Source organism: Gymnoscopelus braueri (assembly GCF_963280865.1).
Source record: "Gymnoscopelus braueri genome assembly, chromosome: 8".
Lineage (NCBI taxonomy): Eukaryota > Metazoa > Chordata > Actinopteri > Myctophiformes > Myctophidae > Gymnoscopelus > Gymnoscopelus braueri.
The window spans coordinates 54,321,395-54,343,498 of record NC_137609.1 but is presented as its reverse complement, the minus strand read 5'-3'; the positions used below and the strand labels follow the sequence as shown (position 1 = coordinate 54,343,498).

At 42.3% G+C, this 22,104-nt stretch overlaps 1 protein-coding gene across 2 annotated transcripts in view; it reads left to right on the top strand.

Moving 5' to 3' along the window:
* Nucleotides 1-22,104, top strand: part of sptbn2 (spectrin, beta, non-erythrocytic 2) — a 162,440-nt gene that overhangs the window by 136,179 nt on the left and 4,157 nt on the right. For both annotated transcript variants that reach the window (XM_080436433.1, XM_080436432.1), the window contains 10 exons: nt 1,547-1,677; nt 3,097-3,301; nt 4,321-4,695; nt 5,926-6,170; nt 7,750-7,888; nt 9,073-9,157; nt 10,702-10,898; nt 12,639-12,766; nt 14,653-14,728; nt 21,227-21,405. In XM_080436433.1, the coding sequence (XP_080292559.1) occupies nt 1,547-1,677; nt 3,097-3,301; nt 4,321-4,695; nt 5,926-6,170; nt 7,750-7,888; nt 9,073-9,157; nt 10,702-10,898; nt 12,639-12,766; nt 14,653-14,728; nt 21,227-21,405 (1,760 nt within the window). The remainder of the gene's footprint in view (nt 1-1,546; nt 1,678-3,096; nt 3,302-4,320; nt 4,696-5,925; nt 6,171-7,749; nt 7,889-9,072; nt 9,158-10,701; nt 10,899-12,638; nt 12,767-14,652; nt 14,729-21,226; nt 21,406-22,104) is intronic.

Below are 22,104 nucleotides of genomic sequence, written 5' to 3'. Positions count from 1 at the left end.
AGTTCACAACGCGTCGCTGTAGATCTGCTATTTTCAAATATTTAGTACTTTTACTTTTGGTACTTTAAGTACACTTTGATGCCAATACCTGTACTTTTACTCAAGTATTTTTTTTTATTCTAGACTTTTGCTTGTAACCGAGTATTTTTTATATTGCAGTATTGGTACTTTTACTTAAGTAAAGAATTGAAGTACTTTTTCCACCACTGCTTGACTTAACTTGATACTTTGTAGATTTAGATATTTACTTACTTAGGATTACTTAGGATTACTTAGGATTTTTTACTTCTTATAATTTATAGTTTTTTCACTGCATTCTATTTCCATTGATATAATGTATTTTATATATCCATTGTAAAGGATAAGGATAAATAAATCTGTATGAATGTATGGCAACTGGAGCTGTTAAAAGGAACAAATTTCCTTTGGGATTAATTAAGTATATATCTATCTTATCTTTTACAAAACATACCAATTAAACCCTATTTTATACTTTGGCTATTCGGGAAATAACTGATCTACAAGTTCACAATGCGATGCGATGTCTTGTGAGCTTGTAGATTACATGTGCACACTCTCAGAGTTACAAATGGATAAATGATAATGTTTTGCCTATAATAAGTAATAAGAGAGATGTGGCTTTTGACTGTGGTTCTGGTGTTATGTCCCTGACGGATAGAAAGTGTCAGATAACTTGTTCACATCCAAGCTGGGAGAATTTGAAGTGTCAAAGAGTCTCTATATATTCGGCTAGTTTACAGAGTGAACCTTTTATCGAGTGTTGGTTCACTTCTTGTTGTGTGTGTGTTCTTATAGGACGAGCAGAGTGTGTTGGTTCACTTCTTGTTGTGTGTGTGTGTTCTTATAGGACGAGCAGAGTGTGTTGGTTCACTTCTTGTTGTGTGTGTGTGTGTTCTTATTGGACGAGCAGAGTGTGTTGGTTCACTTCTTGTTGTGTGTGTGTGTGTGTTCTTATTGGACGAGCAGAGTGTGTTGGTTCACTTCTTGTTGTGTGTGTGTGTTCTTATAGGATGAGCAGAGTGTGTTGGTTCACTTCTTGTTGTGTGTGTGTTCTTATAGGACGAGCAGAGTGTGTTGGTTCACTTCTTGTTGTGTGTGTGTTCTTATAGGACGAGTAGAGTGTGTTGGTTCACTTCTTGTTGTGTGTGTGTGTGTTCTTATAGGACGAGCAGAGTGTGTTGGTTCACTTCTTGTTGTGTGTGTGTTCTTATAGGACGAGTAGAGTGTGTTGGTTCACTTCTTGTTGTGTGTGTGTGTGTTCTTATAGGACGAGCAGAGTGTGTTGGTTCACTTCTTGTTGTGTGTGTGTTCTTATAGGACGAGTAGAGTGTGTTGGTTCACTTCTTGTTGTGTGTGTGTGTGTTCTTATAGGACGAGCAGAGTGTGTTGGTTCACTTCTTGTTGTGTGTGTGTGTTCTTATAGGACGAGCAGAGTGTGTTGGTTCACTTCTCGTTGTGTGTGTGTGTTCTTATAGGACGAGCAGAGTGTGTTGGTTCACTTCTTGTTGTGTGTGTGTTCTTATAGGACGAGCAGAGTGCTCTGGTCATGGTGAAGAAGCATCAGGTTCTGGAGCAGGCCCTGGAGGACTACGCCCAGACCATCCACCAGCTGGCCAACAGCAGCCGTCTCATGGTCACCAGTGAACACCCTGAAAGGTACTTTATAGTCTCATGGTCACCAGTGAACACCCTGAAAGGTACTTTATAGTCTCATGGTCACCAGTGAACACCCTGAAAGGTACTTTATAGTCTCATGGTCACCAGTGAACACCCTGAAAGGTACTTTATAGTCTCATGGTCACCAGTGAACACCCTGAAAGGTCAGTCAGTGTCACATTTAGTCGACCATATTGGAACTGGAACTCAGAACAGTGTAACTTTCATGGGCACGAAACCATATCGCCATCTGGTGGCCACTAACGTGCCTAGCAACGTAGATTGGTAATTTACTGCAGACCTGCCTGCATTGATGAGACAGAAACTATAGCAAACTCACTGCACAATTCTATTTATTTTCATTTCAGTTAATGAGAAAAGATTTGTTGTTGGTAGTTTTGCTTTCATAAGTAAGCTTAAGTTGACATACTACTGTTTGGCTCCAGCTGATATTGTATGAAAGCTGTTTAGTTGTGAAGAAGCTGCTCTTAATTATTTGTTTTTCTTTTTATATAGTATTTATTTCCCACACATTAAATGTGCAACTGTTCTTTGTTAGATTATACACCTTCATTTCATCGTTCACATCATGACAGAGATCTGACACAGGTTCACCTTGAGTGTTGCACTGAAGTATGTTTACACTTCAGGTACTTAGCTGATGCTCTTATGCAGAGTGACTTTAAGAGGGTGTAAGGGATTTCATTTTTGTAAAATAAATGTTCAATAGCTGTATATTCTGATAGTAATCATTGCTATAGCATGTTTGTTCATTAACAGTGGTCTTCTTCAGAAAAAAATGCATTTTCAGGTCGTAGTACCAATTGTATCCATTACAGAGAACTCATACAGGATACATGATAAAACGGTGAAAAGGGAGACCCCTGTTACTGAACTCATTCCCTGCCTAGAACGACTTTTGTACTTTAAGCCCTGTCTGCCAAGAACGACTTTTTTTCTTTCTTTTTTTTTTCTTATTTATTTATTTATTTTTTAACCCAAAGACCAAGGAGATATGATTTTTTGAAGATCTAGACTCCCATCCACTTCCTTGTTAACTTAAAACTTAAACATTTTGTATCTTGGCTCCTGAGTACTTTTTTTTTTCAATGAAAAATCTCTGGCAGTTTGTCAAACGCAAAAAAAAAGTTCTGGCAGTGAATGAGTTACTGAACAATGTATAGCAATGATTACTATCAGAATGTAGAGCTTTGACTTTTATCTTATTATTTTACAAAAAAACAGAGAGCAGCCATAGAGCCTGGACACCATTTATGTCACGGGGCAGATGACACGGTGTTTCACATTAATTACCAGCACAGTATAAATCCACTCTCCACACAACCTGTGTACCGCACCGCTTCTCCTACCATTTGCTGATCTAAATCTCTTAACTCTTCCACTGCTCTATCTCAACAGTGAGAGAATCACCCTACGGCAAGCCCAGGTGGACAAGCTGTACGCGGGGCTGAAGGACCTGGCGGAGGAGCGGCGCGGGCGTCTGGCGGAGCGGCTGCGGCTGACGCAGCTGAAGAGAGAGGTGGACGACCTGGAGCAGTGGATCGCTGAGAGAGAGGTGGTGGCCGGGTCCCACGAGCTGGGACAGGACTACGAACACGTCACGGTGAGGCCAGGAAAGACTTAGTTTATACACCTTTAGCCATGTAACAATTCACTCAGCTCACCATACCATTTGAATCACGATACGATTTTTTAAACACGACATTTCTTTCCAGACAAAAAAGTGTTTTTTTCTCTTTTTTTCCTCTCTTTTTTCTCTTTTTTTCTCTTTTTTTCTCTTTTTTTCTCTTACACAAATCCAGTATTTTCTTCTCTTTTCCTCTTTTCAATACAGTAGCAAATGACTGAAAACTCTTTGTTTTTTATCAATTCTCTTACAAAGATCGATCCTTTGTAAGAGAATTTTCTTCTCCTTTTTTTTTACACGCCCTCTGCTGTTTGCATCATGAAAACATTTGTATTAAATCGATTTAAATTGTCACCAGTTTCTTTCGATAAATCGTTACATGCCTAAACTCCGTAGCCCTATTTTATAAAAATGAAATAAAAACATTGCAATCTTGTAGGATCGGCTATCTTCGCTTTGCTGCTGTATATATGAAAAAAATAAAATAATAGTTATTCATATCATTAACTCTTTAACTGCCAAAAACGGGAATTCCCGTCCGATGGCTCTATGGCTATCATGGCCAAATGACGGAAAGACGAAAATATGAAAAAAAAAAATATTTGAAAAATTATTATTATTATTATTATTTTATTTTTATTATTTTTTTTGGTTTCTTTTTTTTTTGGTTTATCTCAAAGGAACTAGGAGATAACGCTATCCAAAAAATTGCTGCTCCATTCACTTCAATGTTAAAAAACAAACAGAGGAAAAATGCACCTTTTTCCTGGCAGTCTGGCAGACACAGTCTGAAATAAGTCTGGCAGTGAAAGAGTTAACCACATCATCCCTATTCTGGGTGGAACATTTGCAGAAAATAGCAGATCTACAAGCTCACAATGTGTCGGGCTGTGACGCATTGTGAGCTTGTACAGACCAAAGGTCTAAGTTTCCTAAGTATTGAAGGTTTAAGTGGTCTAACTAAACTGTTTGCCTGCTGCTTCTCGTCTGAAAAGATGCTGAGGGACAAGTTCCGGGAGTTCGCCCGGGACACCAGCACCATCGGCCAGGAGCGCGTGGACGGCGTCAACGCGCTGGCGGACGACCTGATCGAGTCGGGCCACCCGGAGAACGCCAGCGTGGCGGAGTGGAAGGACGGGCTGAACGAGGCCTGGGCCGACCTGCTGGAGCTGATCGACACGCGCACGCAGATGCTGGCGGCCAGCTACGAGCTCCACCGCTTCCACCAGGACGCCGCCGAGGCGCTGGGCCGCGTGCGCGAGAAGCGCGCGGCGCTGCCCGCCGACCTGGGCCGCGACCTCAACACCGTGCAGCACCTCCACCGCCAGCACAACGCCTACGAGCACGACATCCAGGCGCTCTGCGGACAGGTACGGCAGAGCTTTTTTTATTTTGTTATTTTAATTATCCAGAGGGGTGTTTCGCTGAGCACGAATGCGCTCTTATTTTTTTTCCCCAGCAATTACCCTGCTTCACAATCTCTCGCACACGCACACATTAACCCATTAAGACCTGAGGCGATTCTTTAAAAAAATGTAAATCCTAAAAAATATTTAAAATATTTTTTCTCGATTTTTCAAAAATAGCAGATCTGCAAGCTCGTAGCGCGGCACTCGGTGCCGCGCTATGAGCTTGTAGATCTGCTATTTTTGAATAGCCAAAGAAATCTAAAGTGACACAGATGCGTTCCAGGTATTAATGGGTTAACAGAGTGAGTTGGCAGAAATGCTGGCACTTTATAATGAGTGTCAAGTGAGGGCCAGTTATATAATTAACGATGGGTTGGAAAGCCTGTCAGCGGGGAGTCATTGGGCGGGAGGAGGAGTAGGACGAAGGACGAAAACAGTTGCGTGCTTCTTCTTGTAGATCTTTCTTTTTTCCTGCGAAGAGATTTGGTGTTGAGGGAACAAAGAGCAGACCAAGTACCCAAAGGTCAAGTTTACAAAGAAGTATTGAGGGTTTAAAGGGGAATTTTGGACCACGGTTTTCTTACCTCTTCTATGATGTTATGATATCTTAGGATGAATGGTACAGTAGAAACATGTTCATAACTCCATCACGGGTCCACCACAGCTTAACTCATTCACTGCCAGGCTTATTTCAAGCTAGTTGATCCATATGCCAAAGGCATTTTGGGTCAAACGGAGAATTTTTTTTCTCCGTTTTCATTTTAACATTGAAGTGGATGGAGAATTAACTTTTTGAAAATCGTTTCTCCTAGTTCCTTTGAGATTCAAAAGAAAAAAAAATACCCAAAATTTTTTTTTAGGAGACGTCAAAAGACGTCATTGGCACTAATGGCACACTGAAAACGGCCGTCAAAAGACGTCATTGGCACTATATGAGTTAAAACGTGAGCGGATAGGCCTTGCGCTAGATCACGTATTTGAATACCTTTTTTTTTTTTTTTTTTTTTTTAGTGTTCTGTCACTATGAACATCAGATCAAAAAAAAAAAAAAAAGCTTAAAATACACGATCTAACACAAGGCCTATTGGCGCACGTCTGAAAACACACATCGTTGAAGGACCCCTGAACAAGGTAAAAGACATCTCTGAAAGTCTCCCCCTCCTCCTCCTCCTCCTCCTCCTCCCCCTGCAGGTGAACCAGGTGCAGGACGACGCGGCGCGCCTCCAGAAGGCGTACGCCGGGGAGAAGGCGGAGGACATCCACCGCAGCGAGCACACCGTGTCCGAGGCCTGGGAGGCCCTGCTGGAGGCCGGCCAGGCGCGCCGGCTCCTCCTGCTGGACACCGTGGAGAAGTTCCGCTTCTTCAACATGGTGCGAGACCTCATGCTGTGGATGGACGGGGTCAACCTGCAGATAGACGCCCACGACAGCCCCAGGTCAGTGGACGCTTTTTATACCACTGGTTCTCAAAGTGTGTGGGGGGGGGGGGTCCAGGGGACCCCCAGAAGGGACATTGAAGGGGGTGCCAGGCAGTGTTGAATTCGTCGACTAAAACTATGATGAAAAATGTTCGTCTACTACCTTTTTTCATTGACGAAAACGATGATGACTAAAACTAATACTAAATATATTGACACTTTCGTCAACAAATAAAAACCAGACTAAAATGTTAGTGAGGGATCTAGTGGAGAAGAGATCCAGTAGAACTAAATGACAAGTCATTTTATGTTTGGTTGCGCTCGGGAGTTGCACTCTGAAAATAGCAGATCTACAGTGAGCTTGTAGATCTGCTATTTTCAGCATGCAACCAAGTGTGAAACCAGCCATTACGACGCCATCAAGGCACCGCCAAAATACAGTTTGGCGGTGCCTTTGAATGGACCTGGCCTTTGAATGCCTTAGAATGGACCTGGTTGGTCCCGAGCTAAATCAGTAACAGATCAGAATCAGAATCAGGTTTATTGTCACATCACAGGTTTACAAGGTAAAAGAAAGTAGGTGAAATTCGTTTTTGTACATCGTTCCCATCGCAACGTTATTTCCATAGAAAGAAGAGGGGGAGGAAGAAAAGCAGGGGGGGGGGGTGCGCAGGAGTGGAAAGGAGATCAAAAAGAGAACAACAAAAAGTGATCTACATATTTACACTAGGACCTAACCCTGAGATAAAAAATATGACGAAGGTGCCTGAGCATAGCAGCAATGTATACTGTGCATGATATACTTATGGACGTTAAGGTGCTTATAGAAAAAAAAGGAAAGCACAATAAAAGTCAGTGCGTTATACATGGGATTAAGGTGCAAAACAGTTTAACGACTTGAACCCTATTTGACATTTTGGCTGTTCGAAAATAGCCGATATACATATGTGGTGTGAACTTGTAAATTGGCTAAGTATTTTCGAAAAATTATCATTTTGAATCATTTGTTTTGTTTTTAACAACACACCCAACTCAGGGCTTGTTAATCACTGCCCTCCACACCCTCCTGTCTAGCATCAGGGTCTTGAGCTCTGCAGTGTTGGTATCGGCTAGTCTGCATCACATTAACAACACAAATCCTCCCTTATGGGGGTCCCTGGCACAAATTCTTTACAGATGGGGGTCCGTGGGCAATTACAAATCAATTTCCCTAACATGTTTGAGAATCACTGTTTTGTCTTGGTTACATTTACCTGTTTTTATCCAAAAAATAGTAATAAAAGAAAAAATAGAATAATACATCCACAACGATGTGTGACAAATGTGTGTAATAAAAGTATTGCTTTCCCCTTAAAAGAAAATGCCAAAATTCACAATTCAGTAAAACATAGGTGTTTACAAAAAACACAGGTGTTTACAAAAAAATCTTTCAATTGCATTTTACAGGGTCTTTAATGTAATTGTAATTAAACACCCCATTACAAATCGGCGACATGGACTGTGGTCTAAAGTACGGTATATAAATTGTTTTAATGATTTATCTTGTACGTGTTACGCGACTGACCTGTGTCTCCTGTGTGTGCTTTGTGTTGTCCAGAGACGTGTCGTCGGCGGGCCTGGTCATCGCCAACCACCAGGACATCAAGTCAGAGATCGAGGCCAGAGCGGACAGCTTCACCGCCTGCACTGACATGGGCAACTCTCTGATCAACAACAACCACTATGCATCTGATGAGGTACAATGTAGTGTTGATTTTGACGGCAAATTTTGATTTAGTTTTAGTCATAAACTTTTGAATCAAATTCCGGTTTAGTTTTAGTCATATTTTAGTCATCTGAGATGTGTTGGTTTTAGTCTAGTTTTTAGTCAACTAAATGTCAGAAGATCTGTCGACTAAATCTACAGTTGATTTAGTCGACTAAAATGTATCGTGGCGGTGCCTTGATGGCGTCGTAGTGGCTGATTTTACACTTGGTTGCATGCTGAAAATAGCAGATCTACAAGCTCACAACGCTTGTAGATCTGCAATTTTTAAGAGCTCAACACCTGAGTGCAACCAAACATAAAATGACTTGTCTTTTAGTTCTACTGGATCTCTTCTCCACTAGATCCCTCACTAACATTTTACTCTAGTTTTTATTTGTTGAAGAAATTGTCAATATATTTAGTCATAGTTTTAGTCGTCGTAGCTTCTTAGTTTTTATTTAGTTTTCGTCAGTGAAAAAAAGGTAGTCGACCAACATTTTTCGTCATAGTTTTAGTCGACGAAATCAACACTGTTACAATGTCACTCTGAGAGGGTACACATGGATAAATCAACACATTATAGTGAACACCAGGGTTAACTGTGTTTAATTATGGATTAATTACAGCCACAGTACCACTGTTCATGTTTAATTATGGGCTAATTACAATTTAAGCATTTAGCAGACGCTCTTATCCAGAGTGACTTACAATAAGCCAGGTAAACACATACATAGAATGCAGAGAGACAGTGTAGTGCCTCGAGAAGCTAGGATCACAGGTAAAGCAAGAACCTAGCATCAGTCTAAACATACTGTCGACATAACAATATGTACATTGAAACTACAGGATATCAGGTAAACATTTAACCTAGCATCTGTTTAAATAACATACATATCACATTCTCAACGTAGTGGTCAAGAAAACAAACCTAAGTAACAAAAACATGAGAGTGAGTGACCAATTTATGTCTGCATGGTAGCCATGTCCACCTACCTCTGTTCATGTTTCATTATGGATTAATTACAGCCACACACCACTGTTCATGGTTAGTTATCTATTTATTAGAGCCAAATACCTCTGTTCATGTTTCATTATGGATTCATTACAGCCTTGTGCAGGTTATTAAGCGTGTTTCGTTCTCTGTTCTTTCCTCCGATGGCCACCGTTTCTCAGATCAGAGAAAAGCTCGCTCAACTCCAGGAGAAGAGGGACAAGATCAACAAGAAATGGCAAGACAAGATGGACCACTTACAAATCGGTATGTGAGACTGTGAACCTTATTACTCATGCTCTGTGTGAAGTGTGTGTTACTGTATCTGTGTATCTGTCTTATCTAAGAGTTTCCCAAACTTTTACATGCCTAATACCCTCAAATAAAAAAAAAAAAAAAGGGGAATGAGCGCACACCAGTGTTGTGGAGGTGCTGACGACCGGTCGATACAATTGAAGTTAAAAGCTTCAGCTCGTATCCCATTATACAAAGTATTTTATAGAGCAAACCCAACGTTTCAACAGAGTCTTCCTTCTTCAGGGTGTTTGAACCCCTGAAGGAAACGTTGTTAGTCAAAACGTTGGTTTGCTCTATAAAATCAATCATAATATTTGCATCATGGCTACAAGCTGTGTGACTTCTTTTCATTTCAAGTACCCCCAAATAGCCGGTACCATGCCATTAGTCTGATGGCCCATTATTACATTAAGTACCATTGGTCTGACGAAGCGCATTATAACTAAGCCTAACCCTAATCTCACACTAACCTAACATCTATGGGACTATTGGAACTTTTAATGGGCCGTCGGACCAAAGGGCAGCCCCCCCAAATAGCCATAGCCTCTTGCTGTGGTCTCCTATCTTTTTAACACCTTTACCGCCGGGCCCGTAGTTCTACGGGCCGTTAAATCCAACGGTTAAGCGCCGAGCCCGTAGTCCTACGGGCTGCGGTCTTTTCGCGCATGCGCGGTCCGGGTGCACTTTCGGAATTTTTTTGATCCACTTCCGTTTCCGGTTTGATGACAGGAAATAGAATTATTTGGGATCCGGTTTCGACGATCACGCCCGCTCCCATTCTACAGACGAAACTGAAACTCAATTCTCTTCCTGTAGTTTTTTCTCCTCGCATTTCACTGTTTAACGTAATCCGCTCTAACTCAAACATGGATGCCCCGTTTGACACGTGGTTTTCACTGGGAGATACAGGGAGATCTCGCGGATGTAAACAGACCGTTCACGGCTCAATCTTAAGGATTTTAACAAGATCTATGGCGACATGAAAAAAACAAAAAAACAACAAAAACACCTTGGCACTGGTGAGTACATTATGAGATTAACCTCTGGCGGTGGATGTGTTAAGGAAATAAAAATACATAAAAATCTACAAGCTCACAATGTGTGAGCAAGCTTGTACATTGGCTATTTTCGCTATTTTTTTTTTATTTGTAGAATTTGAAATAATTATAAATGCATTGTGTACGTTTTGACTATCAGTGTTTTGTGTTTCTATCATTTGTACTTAATTAAATAATAATTTTGTTTCATAAACATGGCTAAATAAAAGGTGTTCCTCTGTGTTGTTACAGTGTTGGAGGTGTTGCAGTTCAGTCAGTGTTATTGTGTTCATAAACTAAATAAAAGGTGTTCCCCTGTGTTGTTACAGTGCTGAAGGTGTTACAGTTCAGTCAGTGTTATAGTGTTCATAAACTAAATAAAACATGGTCCTGTGTTGCTACAGTGCTGGAGGTGTTACAGTTCAGTGTTATTGTGTTCATAAACTAAATAAAACATGGTCCTCTGTGTTGATACAGTGCTGGAGGTGTTACAGTTCGGGCGGGACGCCTGCGTGGCAGAGTCGTGGCTGGCGGGCCAGGAGCCGCTGGTGCGGGCGGCGGAGCTGGGAGCCAACGTGGACGAGGTGGAGAGTCTGATCAAACGACACGAGGCCTTCGAGAAGCTGGCCGCCGGCTGGGAGGAGCGCTTCATCCTGCTGGAGAAACTCACCACGGTGGGTCCATGGTCTTAGTTTAGTCTGGAGAAACTCACCACGGTGGGTCCATGGTCTTAGTTTAGTCTGGAGAAACTCACCACGGTGGGTCCATGGTCTTAGTTTAGTCTGGAGAAACTCACCACGGTGGGTCCATGGTCTTAGTTTAGTCTGGAGAAACTCACCACGGTGGGTCCATGGTCTTAGTTTAGTCTGGAGAAACTCACCACGGTGGGTCCATGGTCTTAGTTTAGTCTGGAGAAACTCACCACGGTGGGTCCATGGTCTTAGTTTAGTCTGGAGAAACTCACCACGGTGGGTCCAGGGTCTTAGTTTAGTCTGGAGAAACTCACCACGGTGGGTCCATGGTCTTAGTTTAGTCTGGAGAAACTCACCACGGTGGGTCCATGGTCTTAGTTTAGTCTGGAGAAACTCACCACGGTGGGTCCAGGGTTTTAGTTTAGTCTGGAGAAACTCACCATGGTGGGTCCAGGGTTTTAGTTTAGTCTGGAGAAACTCACCATGGTGGGTCCATGGTCTTAGTTTAGTCTGGAGAAACTCACCACGGTGGGTCCATGGTCTTAGTTTAGTCTGGAGAAACTCACCACGGTGGGTCCATGGTTTTAGTTTAGTCTGGAGAAACTCACCATGGTGGGTCCAGGGTTTTAGTTTAGTCTGGAGAAACTCACCATGGTGGGTCCATGGTCTTAGTTTAGTCTGGAGAAACTCACCATGGTGGGTCCAGGGTTTTAGTTTAGTCTGGAGAAACTCACCACGGTGGGTCCATGGTCTTAGTTTAGTCTGGAGAAACTCACCACGGTGGGTCCATGGTCTTAGTTTAGTCTGGAGACACCAGTGTTGATTTTGACAGCAAATTTAGATTTAGTTTTAGTCATAGTCTTTTGAATACAATTCTGTTTAGTTTTTAGTCATATTTTAGTCATCTGAAAATGTTTAGTTTTAGTCAACTAAATATCATGATATTATAGTCGACTAAATCTACAGTTAATTTTGTCGACAAAAAGTTATTTTGGCGGTGCCTTGATGGCGTCGTAATGGCTGATTTTACACTTGGTTGCATGATGAAAATAGACGATCTACAAGCTCACAGTTGTGAGCTTGTAGATCGGCTATTTTCAGAGCGCAACACCCGAGCGCAACCAAACATAAAATGACTTGTCTTTTAGTTCTACTGGATCTCTTCTCCACTAGATCCCTCACTAACATTTTAGTCTAGTTTTTATTTGTTGACGGAATTGTCAATATATTTAGTCTTAGTTTTAGTCATCATAGCTTAGTTTTTCGTCATAGTTTTAGTCGACGAAATCAACACTGAGAGAAACTCCATGGTTTTAGTTTAGTCTGGGCCTGGTCCAGGTTTACTCTGGTACACTACACCAGTGGGGTAAGGGGACTTTCAGCTAAATGTGTTAATATCTTAAACAAATCTGTTTAATCACTTGATATGGCTGTACATTGGCTATTCAAAAATAGATGATCTACAAGCTCACAAGAGCTTGTAGATCAGCTATTTAAAAAAAACCATAAATCTTGTATGGCGGTCGCTGGTACAAAATCCATTCACATGGGGGGTATGCAGCCTAAACATATAAATTTGGGGGTCACCCACTTTTTTTTGACACCTGTAAACCTGTTGTATGTGACAATAAAATTGATTCTGATAGTTGATATGAAAAGGTTTGAGAACTACTTGCACTACAACCACCCGTTGTTTATTCTTTTTTTTCATCTTTCTTTCAGCTGGAGGAGCATGAGATGCAGAAGAGGATAGAGGAGGAGGAGAGGGCGAGGAGACCCCCCACACCTCCCCCGGTAGAGGAGGTGCCACCGTCGGAAACAGAGTCCCAAGCACATGAGTCTGCAGCCAGGTATAAAGTCACATTCACATGAGTCTGCAGCCAGGTATAACGTCACATTCACATGAGTCTGCAGCCAGGTATAACGTCACATTCACATGAGTCTGCAGCCAGGTATAAAGTCACATTCACATGAGTCTGCAGCCAGGTATAACGTCACATTCACATGAGTCTGCAGCCAGGTATAAAGTCACATTCACATGAGTCTGCAGCCAGGTATAAAGTCACATTCACATGAGTCTGCAGCCAGGTATAAAGTCACATTCACATGAGTCTGCAGCCAGGTATAAAGTCACATTCACATGAGTCTGCAGCCAGGTATAAAGTCACATTCACATGAGTCTGCAGCCAGGTATAAAGTCACATTCACATGAGTCTACAGCCAGGTATAAAGTCACATTCACATGAGTCTGCAGCCAGGTATAAAGTCACATTCACATGAGTCTGCAGCCAGGTATAAAGTCGCATTTAACGTCACTCTTTAATGCCATACATTTTATTACAGTAGTGTCCTTTGGTGTATTTGACTTCACAGGTGTTAATAACGGTAAACAGAGAACACAATATATCTCTCCATAAATGTGCAGCGTCTCTGTGTGTGTGTGTGTGTACTTGGCAAAACTTGACATGTATGTCGCTGAGGATGTGAGTGAAGTGCGGTGGAGGAAGGGGAAGGGAAGTTCGCAATGTATTTTCCAAACAACGTTTGGACCACTGTGGGTCTTCATGAGGTCTGATACATTACATGAAGTAGGCGTGTTATATACCAGGGGTTCTCAAACATGTTTGGCTCAGGGCACCCCTGTAAATAATGTCTTCATCCATGGCACCCCATAATTGTTTACATTGTTACTTTGTAATATCTGTTTCCATCATGACAGATTGAAAATAACTTTATACTTGACGGTTAACCACTTGAACCCCAGTATCCCCGTTCTGGGGGGAACATTCGCCAAGAATAGCAGATCTACAAGCTCACAACGTGTCGCAACGCGACACGTTGTGAGCTTGTGGATCGGCTATTGTTGGCGGAAGAGATTTGGTGTAGAAAAATAAACACACCAAGTACAGTGCAAGTACTAAGTATAGAGGGTCTAAGTGGTTAAACTGAAGTGATATTGATGAATTCCAGATAATATCAGAGTATCCTGTGGCACCCCTGGACTTGCATCACGGCACCCTCGGGTGCCAGGCCACCCACTTTGAGAAACCCTGTTATACACAACAAACGAGGAACGTCACAATCAGAGGCAGCTGTAGTAGTAGTGATTAACCCACCGTCACACCCACCAGATCTACAGGCTCAGGCTGAGTAGGATAGTGCCATGCTGAGAGCTTATAGATCTGGGAAAGGGGAAAAAAAGTCAGTAAAGCCGACTGTCAATGAAAAAAAGAGAACAATTGTCCAATTAAAGGGGTTTACAGGGTGGGGTGGTTATAAGGCCATCAGTAATAGTTCATATATAGGCAACACATTACCATTTAAAGCTAAATGGACACATGGAAATTTAAAGTAACTCCTCAATAAAAAACGCCTAGATATAACCATCTAGTAGTAACAGTCAAAGGTTATGCTAAAAGGATAACACACAACAAAAAGCCCCAGGAGATTGTTGTTTCCATTCTGGTCCGTTGTACTCAATTCATCAGTAAACATACAATGCATACATGCATATCAGTAAAAGCTCCAGTAGCAGAAAAAGGTATGTTTATAGGAAAAAGGAGAGAGGCAGAGGATGCTAATACCAAGGTGGCTCCACGGTTTACTTTAGTCTGGATAAACTCACCACGGTCATCACTCTCTCTCTCTCTATCTCTCTCTCCCTCCTCCCTATATGTCTGTCTGTCTGTCTCTCTCTCTCTCTCTCTCTCTCTCTCTCTCTGTCTCTCTCATTCAGAACCAGTCTGGACCAGACTACACTGAACCAGTCCGTATCAGTGAATGGCGTTCACAGTGACAACGACACTTCACAGGTGAGACACGTCTTGAAAGGAATTCACATTTAATTAACGGCGGTGTCTTATTTCAGCCTCTCTTATCTCCCCTATTCAAACTGTGATTTATTCCTAGTTGCCACTGCCCTTGACATGCACCGGAAATGTTGTAAAGCTTGTAGATCTATATAAGCTCTATAAACGTGTTGCACTGCGATGTGTTGAGGGCTTGTATATCTCTCTATTTCCGGTGTGTGACAATGGCACGCAACCACGTATAAACCACAGGCATTAAGCATGTTGTTCCCAGAGGTGTGTCTCGTCGGGTCTCTTATTCTCCGTGTTTGTCGTGTCTGCTACATGTTTCAAAACGGATCTCCAAGAAACTGTTTGATGTCTGAATGCCATACGTTAGACGTACAGCTAAATCTGTTTCTTATAGACATTGATGGCATTTTGCAGCACTTTTGCCAGGTACGGTAAGTCACGAGTCACGACTAGCGAACCAAAGTCCATAGCAGCAACACATTATAGAGAAGTAAACTAATTGTACTTAAAGGGATAGTTCACCCCTAAAAAAAATATTTTTCTATCGATTAGTCACCCCATGGAGACTTGAATTCTATTTATGTATTTTTTTCTAATATACATATATTTTTTGTTTTTGTCGCATTCCTAAGCCAATAATTTGATGACCGGCAGCCGTTCCGGTAGAAGACACCAAAGAGTCTCCTTTGTGTCTCCTATACCGGAACCGCTGCCTACCGGTCCGCTGGTCATCAAGTTATTTGCTTAGGAATGAGACAAAAGAAAAAAAATATCCATGAATTCAAATCTCCATGGGGTGAAAAATCCATAGATCTTTTTTTTTTGTTTTTTGGGTGAACTATCCCTTTAAACACCACAAATTGACTTATGTTCTAAGACATACATGGGCAACTGGCGGCCCGGGGGCCACATGCGGCCCCCACCTTCACCTAATGCGGCCCGCAGGTTAATATCAGAATACTGATTATATTATTGATTTCAGCTGTTATGATTCCTAACATGACCCGCTTTAATTACTTCAGTCTATATTAGTAGCTTAATGACTAGTATTACAATTGTATTGTCTTTTTTTATGTCTAATGTATTTGTATTTAAGTTCATAAAGTTAACATAAGTATAACTAAATGCATTTGAAATTGAATAAGAATGTTACTTTTCAGGATTCCTATTCAAAAATAGCACCAAAAAAAAATCATGATTCCAATTCAAAAATAGCAAAAAATAGCAGATCTACAAGCTCAAAACGCGTCGCGGTGCGACGCGTTTTGAGCTTGTAGATCTGCTATTTTTACTACTTTTGTGTGACGTAGAATGGCGAAGTATGGCATTCATTTACGGAAAAAGTTAAAATACGGAGAGAAGAGGTGTCTGCCCGACAGTATATGCAATGTGTTCCTCTGGAGTGAGTGTGTAAATATAGTGGCCCTCTGCATCATCAAAGTTGCATCACCCCTGATCTAGCCCACTGAATGTTATTTGGTCGTAACTCAACCTATACGCTGACGATCCTGTTCTAAGAGTACACCTGTGCATACTTTGCATGTGTGGTCCTCTCTGGTCAGCCATGTGTTTCCTGTGTGTCAACCTGTCGTCTCGTGGACCTATACACGTCTCTCTGGATGAGAGCGTATCTCTGTGCTGAATGCCCTACATTGTAAACAAAATCTCTTGTTGCATTTCCTACCAGCTGTCGTTATCACTATCGTTGTCGGCGGGAAAGAAATCCGAGCCTAAACGTGTGTGTAAGCCCAAGCACACCACGGAGCGTGTGAGTACTTTAAAAAAAAGAAAAGAAAAAAAACACGGTTCCTCCTCCTCCCTCCTCCTCCTCATGTCCTTTGCTCCTCCCCCATCACCGCTGTTTGCTCTGCTCCTGGTCAACCGCAGTGTCTCTCCTCTCTGAGAGGAGGAGCGCTGCTCTCTCTCTCTCTCTCTCGCTCCATTTGCTTTATTTGAAGCTGCATGCCGACTAACGCTGCAGTGTCATCAACGAGGCATGACGCACATCCACTCACATGTCGTCGTGTTGTGGCTCTTAATTGACCAGGACAGGAGTGACTGTGGAGGACAGCGACCCCTTGTGGCTGTGGTGATGAGTGTTAACTGGTCAACGCCAGCTTGTTGTCCTGAATTGTTTGTTGTTTTAGTCCTGTAGCCCCCCCACAACCCCCCCCCCCCCCCCCCTCAGATGTAGTGTCCTCTTAGCTTGACTTGGGTGTGAAACCATTGATAATTGATTTGATTAGTTGAGAAGAAAAGGAGTTCCAACGTGCCTCCGCCTAATGAAGGCAGGTCCGTTACGTCACAGGAGCGGGACACAGTAGATGAGACACTGGAGCATGTCATGACTCTGAGGAAGATGTAGTACGTACGTACGTATGTGAGTCACACCATTCATTAATAAAAGAGACTTAAATGTCCAAGCTGCTCCAGTGTCTTCTCATCTATTGATTGATTAGTGCAGCAAGTGTAGAAAACTAAAAGTCTAATATCTTCCCGGGCCAACGGGTGATTCCCTCTTAGGCTTGTGGTTAAGATGTTTGGCTTTTGTGTCCCTTCCCAAACGGGAGGCCTTGGGTTCGGGCCTGTGTTACACACCACCACCACGTCGTTCATAAAGAACGACGTGGAAGCTAGTCCTCTGTGTTGCCAGATTCTGTGAGAGAAACGAGCAACCAGCTCCATGTCGTTCTGCATGAACGGCAGCTCATAAGGGACATTCAGTGCATGTTTGAGTGTCAGGACACTGCATAATGAGGATTAGTGGGAAAAAAACGAGCTTTGGAGCTGCTAAAATAGGCGATTTTCATTTATACACATTACCCCATTATGCCAGTGGAAGGGGTCTCCACGATGGACAACAGGGGCTTCTATGAAAAAAGTCAACTGCCCCTGGTATGTTGCTGAGTGATTAGCGACACATCAAAGCAAACACCTAAAATGACTGGATCTCTCCTTTAAGGATTATTTTCACAATTGATTGATATGTCAAGATTAACCACATGAACCCTAGCGTCCATTATGCTGCTATGCTGGGGACACCAGGGTTCTGCTGTTGTCGGCGGAGATATTTGGTGTAGAGGGAGAAAGGAGTGTGCCTAGGATAGAAAGATCTGGAAGAGCCTTCTGCTGCTGTCGTATGATAGCAGGGTTTAGATATCTTCTGACGCACTTCCCGTTGTCTGTGACTGTGCTGTTTTAGATGAGAGTTTAGACTGATGTATACTTGGTTTGTGGGCCGGTGGCTCAGACTGATAATAGCTGATCTACAAGCTCACAACGTCACATATTGTGAGCTTGTAGATCGGAGTGCGATCAAGTATAAATCATGGCATTTCTGTATGAGTCTAGTACTAGTACCTCTCTATGTGGCTGTGGGGATGAAAATCTGTTCAAAGTCTAATTGTGTGTGTGTGTGTGTGTGTGTGTGTGTGTGTGTGTGTGTGTGTGTGTGTGTGTGTGCATGTGTGCGTGTGTGTGTGTGTCTTTGTGTGTGTGTGTGTGTGTGTGTGTGTGTGTGTGTGTTTCTGTATGTCTCTTCATTTTGCTCCATAAACTGCTCACCCTGTTGACTTTACGCTGCGCTACCAAGTTCTTAAAAAAAGCATTTATCCATAAGGTTTGTTTGTTTTCTTGTTTGTTGTCTTTGATAATCTATATTTTCAGTGGTGTGAGAAGTAATCCCATGTGTTACTTAAGTAAAAGTCCTGTATTAAAATTTTACTTGAGTAAAAGTACAAAAGCTTTGGCATCAATAAAGTAGCAAAAGTAAAAGCACTCATTATGCATTGAGTCCCATTTCACACCATTTATCAGACGTTTTCAAACTTTGTCAAAAGCTTTGGTCAAGTAAAAGTGTAGTAGTTGAGTAAATGTTCTTACAGTAGGTAGTAGTTACTACTTCTGTGTTGTGTTGTGTGGTTCTAATACAGTGTGGTTCTGATGGTGGAACCATTATAAACACATTGTGAGGTTCTAGTTCTAATGCAGTGTGGCTGTGATGGTGGAACCATTAGAAACACACTGTGTGGTTCCAACACATTCAATCAGGGAATCTGTGTCACTTTAGATTTCTTTGGCTATTCAAAAATAGCAGATCTACAAGCTGTGAGCTTGTAGATCTGCTATTTTTCTCTTTGAATATATACATATACATTTTTAACTCAAATCTTTGCTTCTGGGGGTCCCTGGAATAAAATATTTTGAGATGGGGGTGGGGGGGGGGGGGGACCAAATACATATCATTTTGGTGGTCCATGACATGAAAAAGTTTGAGAACCACTGATATATAGCAACATAGGTTTTTTTTCAAAAGGAAAAGGATTTAGAAGACATTTGTAGAATCCCCCCAGAAGCAAAGATTTGAGTTAAAAATGTTTAAAAAACGTCTTTATTCAAAGATTTGCACAAATGTTCACGATTTTTCCCAAAACATTGCAGATCTACAAGCTCGTAGCGCAGCACTCGGTGCCACGCAATGAGCTTGTAGATCTGCAAAATAGCCCAAAGTATAAAATAATGGTTATAGCAGAAAATCTAAAATGACACATAAATGTGTTCCCGGATTGAATGAGCTAATGCAGTGTGGCTGTCTTGGTGCAACCACTAAAAACAGACTGTAATCCTACATGTTTTTATTGTACAGATGCAAAGCGATCATCATAGCTTCTCATCTATGGTTCTGAATGGCTGCTTTGGCTCCTCTGTCCACTAGGAATGTCTCTTCTTGCCATCGATGGCTTCATTTATGTTTTATTGTGAATTGACATTAACGTTCTGTCTGTAGCTTTAACAGCAGAGATGAACCACTTGAACCCCAGCATCTGTATCGTGGGGGGAAAGCTTTCGTAGGAAAATAGCAGATCGACAAGCTGTTGTGAGCTTGTCGATCTGCTATTTTCAGCGAAAAGCTTTCCTCACAATGACAGAAAACAGAAAAGACGCTAGCATAGAGCTCTGAGGGACTCCGATCAACCATATACGGTTTGAGTGGTTAAAGAAATGTAGCAAAACCATAGCTGACCTATGGTTCAACCTCCAGGCCCCACATAGAGTCTCCTTTGTTTTTCCTACCGGAACCGCTGCCTACCGGTCCACTGGTCATCAGATTATTAGCCTCGGAAACCCATGCCTTTTTTTTTTTTTTTCAAAAGAAAAAAAGTCTGGGAGAACCATGCAGGAACGCTGGTTTCTAAACCTTGTTATCTCCTAACCAATCAGAGTGCAGAGGGGCGTCGCTCTAAATTTGGTGACGTCAGCGTGTTCCGTGCACAGGCCGGGGGAGGGGGAGGGGTGAGGGGAGGGGAGGGGAGGCGGGGACATAGATTGGTGAAGCAATAGGAAGCGGCGCTGGAATCCAACCGCCTGGGTTTGGATCCGCCCTTCAAGACCATCGATAGGGCTCGCTCTTTCAGGCTATCAAATGATTGGCTCTATAATGTGACAAAAACAAAGAGATATCCATGAATTCAAGTCTCCATGGGGTGACTAATGGATAGAAAAAATGTCATTTTGGGGTGAACTATCCCTTTAACCCCTAACTGCCCCCGTTCCGAGTTCTCAGCATGACCGTCTGAGCGGCCATCGGCTGGGTGAAGCTAAAACAGAATTTCCTCTCCCAAACATTCCAAGTTTTAGTGAAAGAATGCTATGATTGTAAACAGGGTTTACGATATCTACGTACTTCACTTCCACCTAGCATCCGTTTAGGAAAGATACAGAGATAAAGGCACCTAGTGGACACTGAGGGGTGATTTATATTCACAGTAATTGCGCACCAGTGTTTGCGCACCAAAAATAGCCAGATCTACAAGTTCGGGCGGCTGTTTTCGGAGCGCAACGCCGGCACATGACCGTGTATAAATCAGACTTGACGCTTTACTGCTTGTACCAGTTTGACGATTAACCCACATCTGTGTTACCACTTAAACCATTATTCTATACATGGGGCTATTCAAAAATAGCAGATATACAAGCGCATGAGCTATTAGCTTGTAGATCTAATTTTTTTTGGAAAAAAATGTTTTTTTTTTTGCAAATCTTTGAATTATATATATTTTTTAAGCAAACATTCGTACCTCAGATATTTGCTTCTGGGGGTCCCTGGAATTTTTTTTTTGATGGGGGGGGTCAGCCACCAAATACATATATAATTTTGGGTGGTCCTTGACATGAAAAAGTTTGAGAACCACTGATTTGTAGACATTTGTAGAATCCCCCACAAGCAAAGATTTGAGTTAAGAATGTTCGCTTTTAAAATATATATATATATTCAAAGATTTGCACACATTTTCACAATGTTTCAAAAATATCATCTCTACAAGCTCATAGCGTGGCACTATGAGCTTGTATATCTGCAATTTGTTGAATTGCCAAATAAATCTTAAAATGACACAGATCCTGGTCTTAATGGAATAAGAGGTTTTCTGTATGTCCTGATCATGCTTTGTACCCCTCCCTCCCTCCCCTCCTCCCCCCGCCAACCCCCAGGGCTCCGAGTCGGAGTCGGTCAACGGCCCGGGCCGGGACAGCGGCATCGCCTCCTCTCGCCTGGACCCGTCCGCTACGCTGCCCAGCCGGGGCGGAGCCGACTCCGATCCGGACATGTTGGAGGGAATGCTCTGTCGGAAGCACGAGATGGAGTCCCACAGCAAAAAGGCAGCTACCAGGTGAGCGAAACACAACGCTGAATAACGGGGATGTAAATTGCTGCATTTTTATATCTGTTCATTTAAGTTTTGTTCCGTTTTCATGAGATTCAACACAAATTTCAGTTCTAGGTCAACATATTTAAATGCCTTCCCTTGTAGTAGTGGGCTGACATCCAAGTATGAAAAACAGGTGAACTTAAAGGAGAATTTCGGACTAGCCTTTTTCTTACCTTTTTATATGATATTATTATTATATCCTAGGAGGAGTTGTACAGTAGAAACATGTCATAACTCCATCCTGAGTCCACCGCAGCTAAAAACCCCAGTGGACGGTCCATGCTCTAGATCGGGTATTTTTATCGCGATTTTATTTATTTATTTTTGTTTCATCTGACGTTCATATTGACAGAAACCCAGCCACGGTGTTTTTGTCCCAAATGGGCCGCCGTAGTGTTCACCAGCTGACTTGGATGAGATCACGGGTGAAATCTCGTCTTGCGAGACCTCCGGAGGCGCACAGCTAACACAAACACTGGGTTCAATGGGTCAATATGAACGTCAGATATCAACAAAAGATATATTATATGTATATAAAATCGTGATAGAAATACGCCATCTAGCGCACAGACTGTCAGCTCAGGTTTTTAGCTGCGGTGGACTCAAAATATGTTGTTCCAGGGACCCCCAGAAGCAAAGATTGGAGTTAAAAATGTTCGC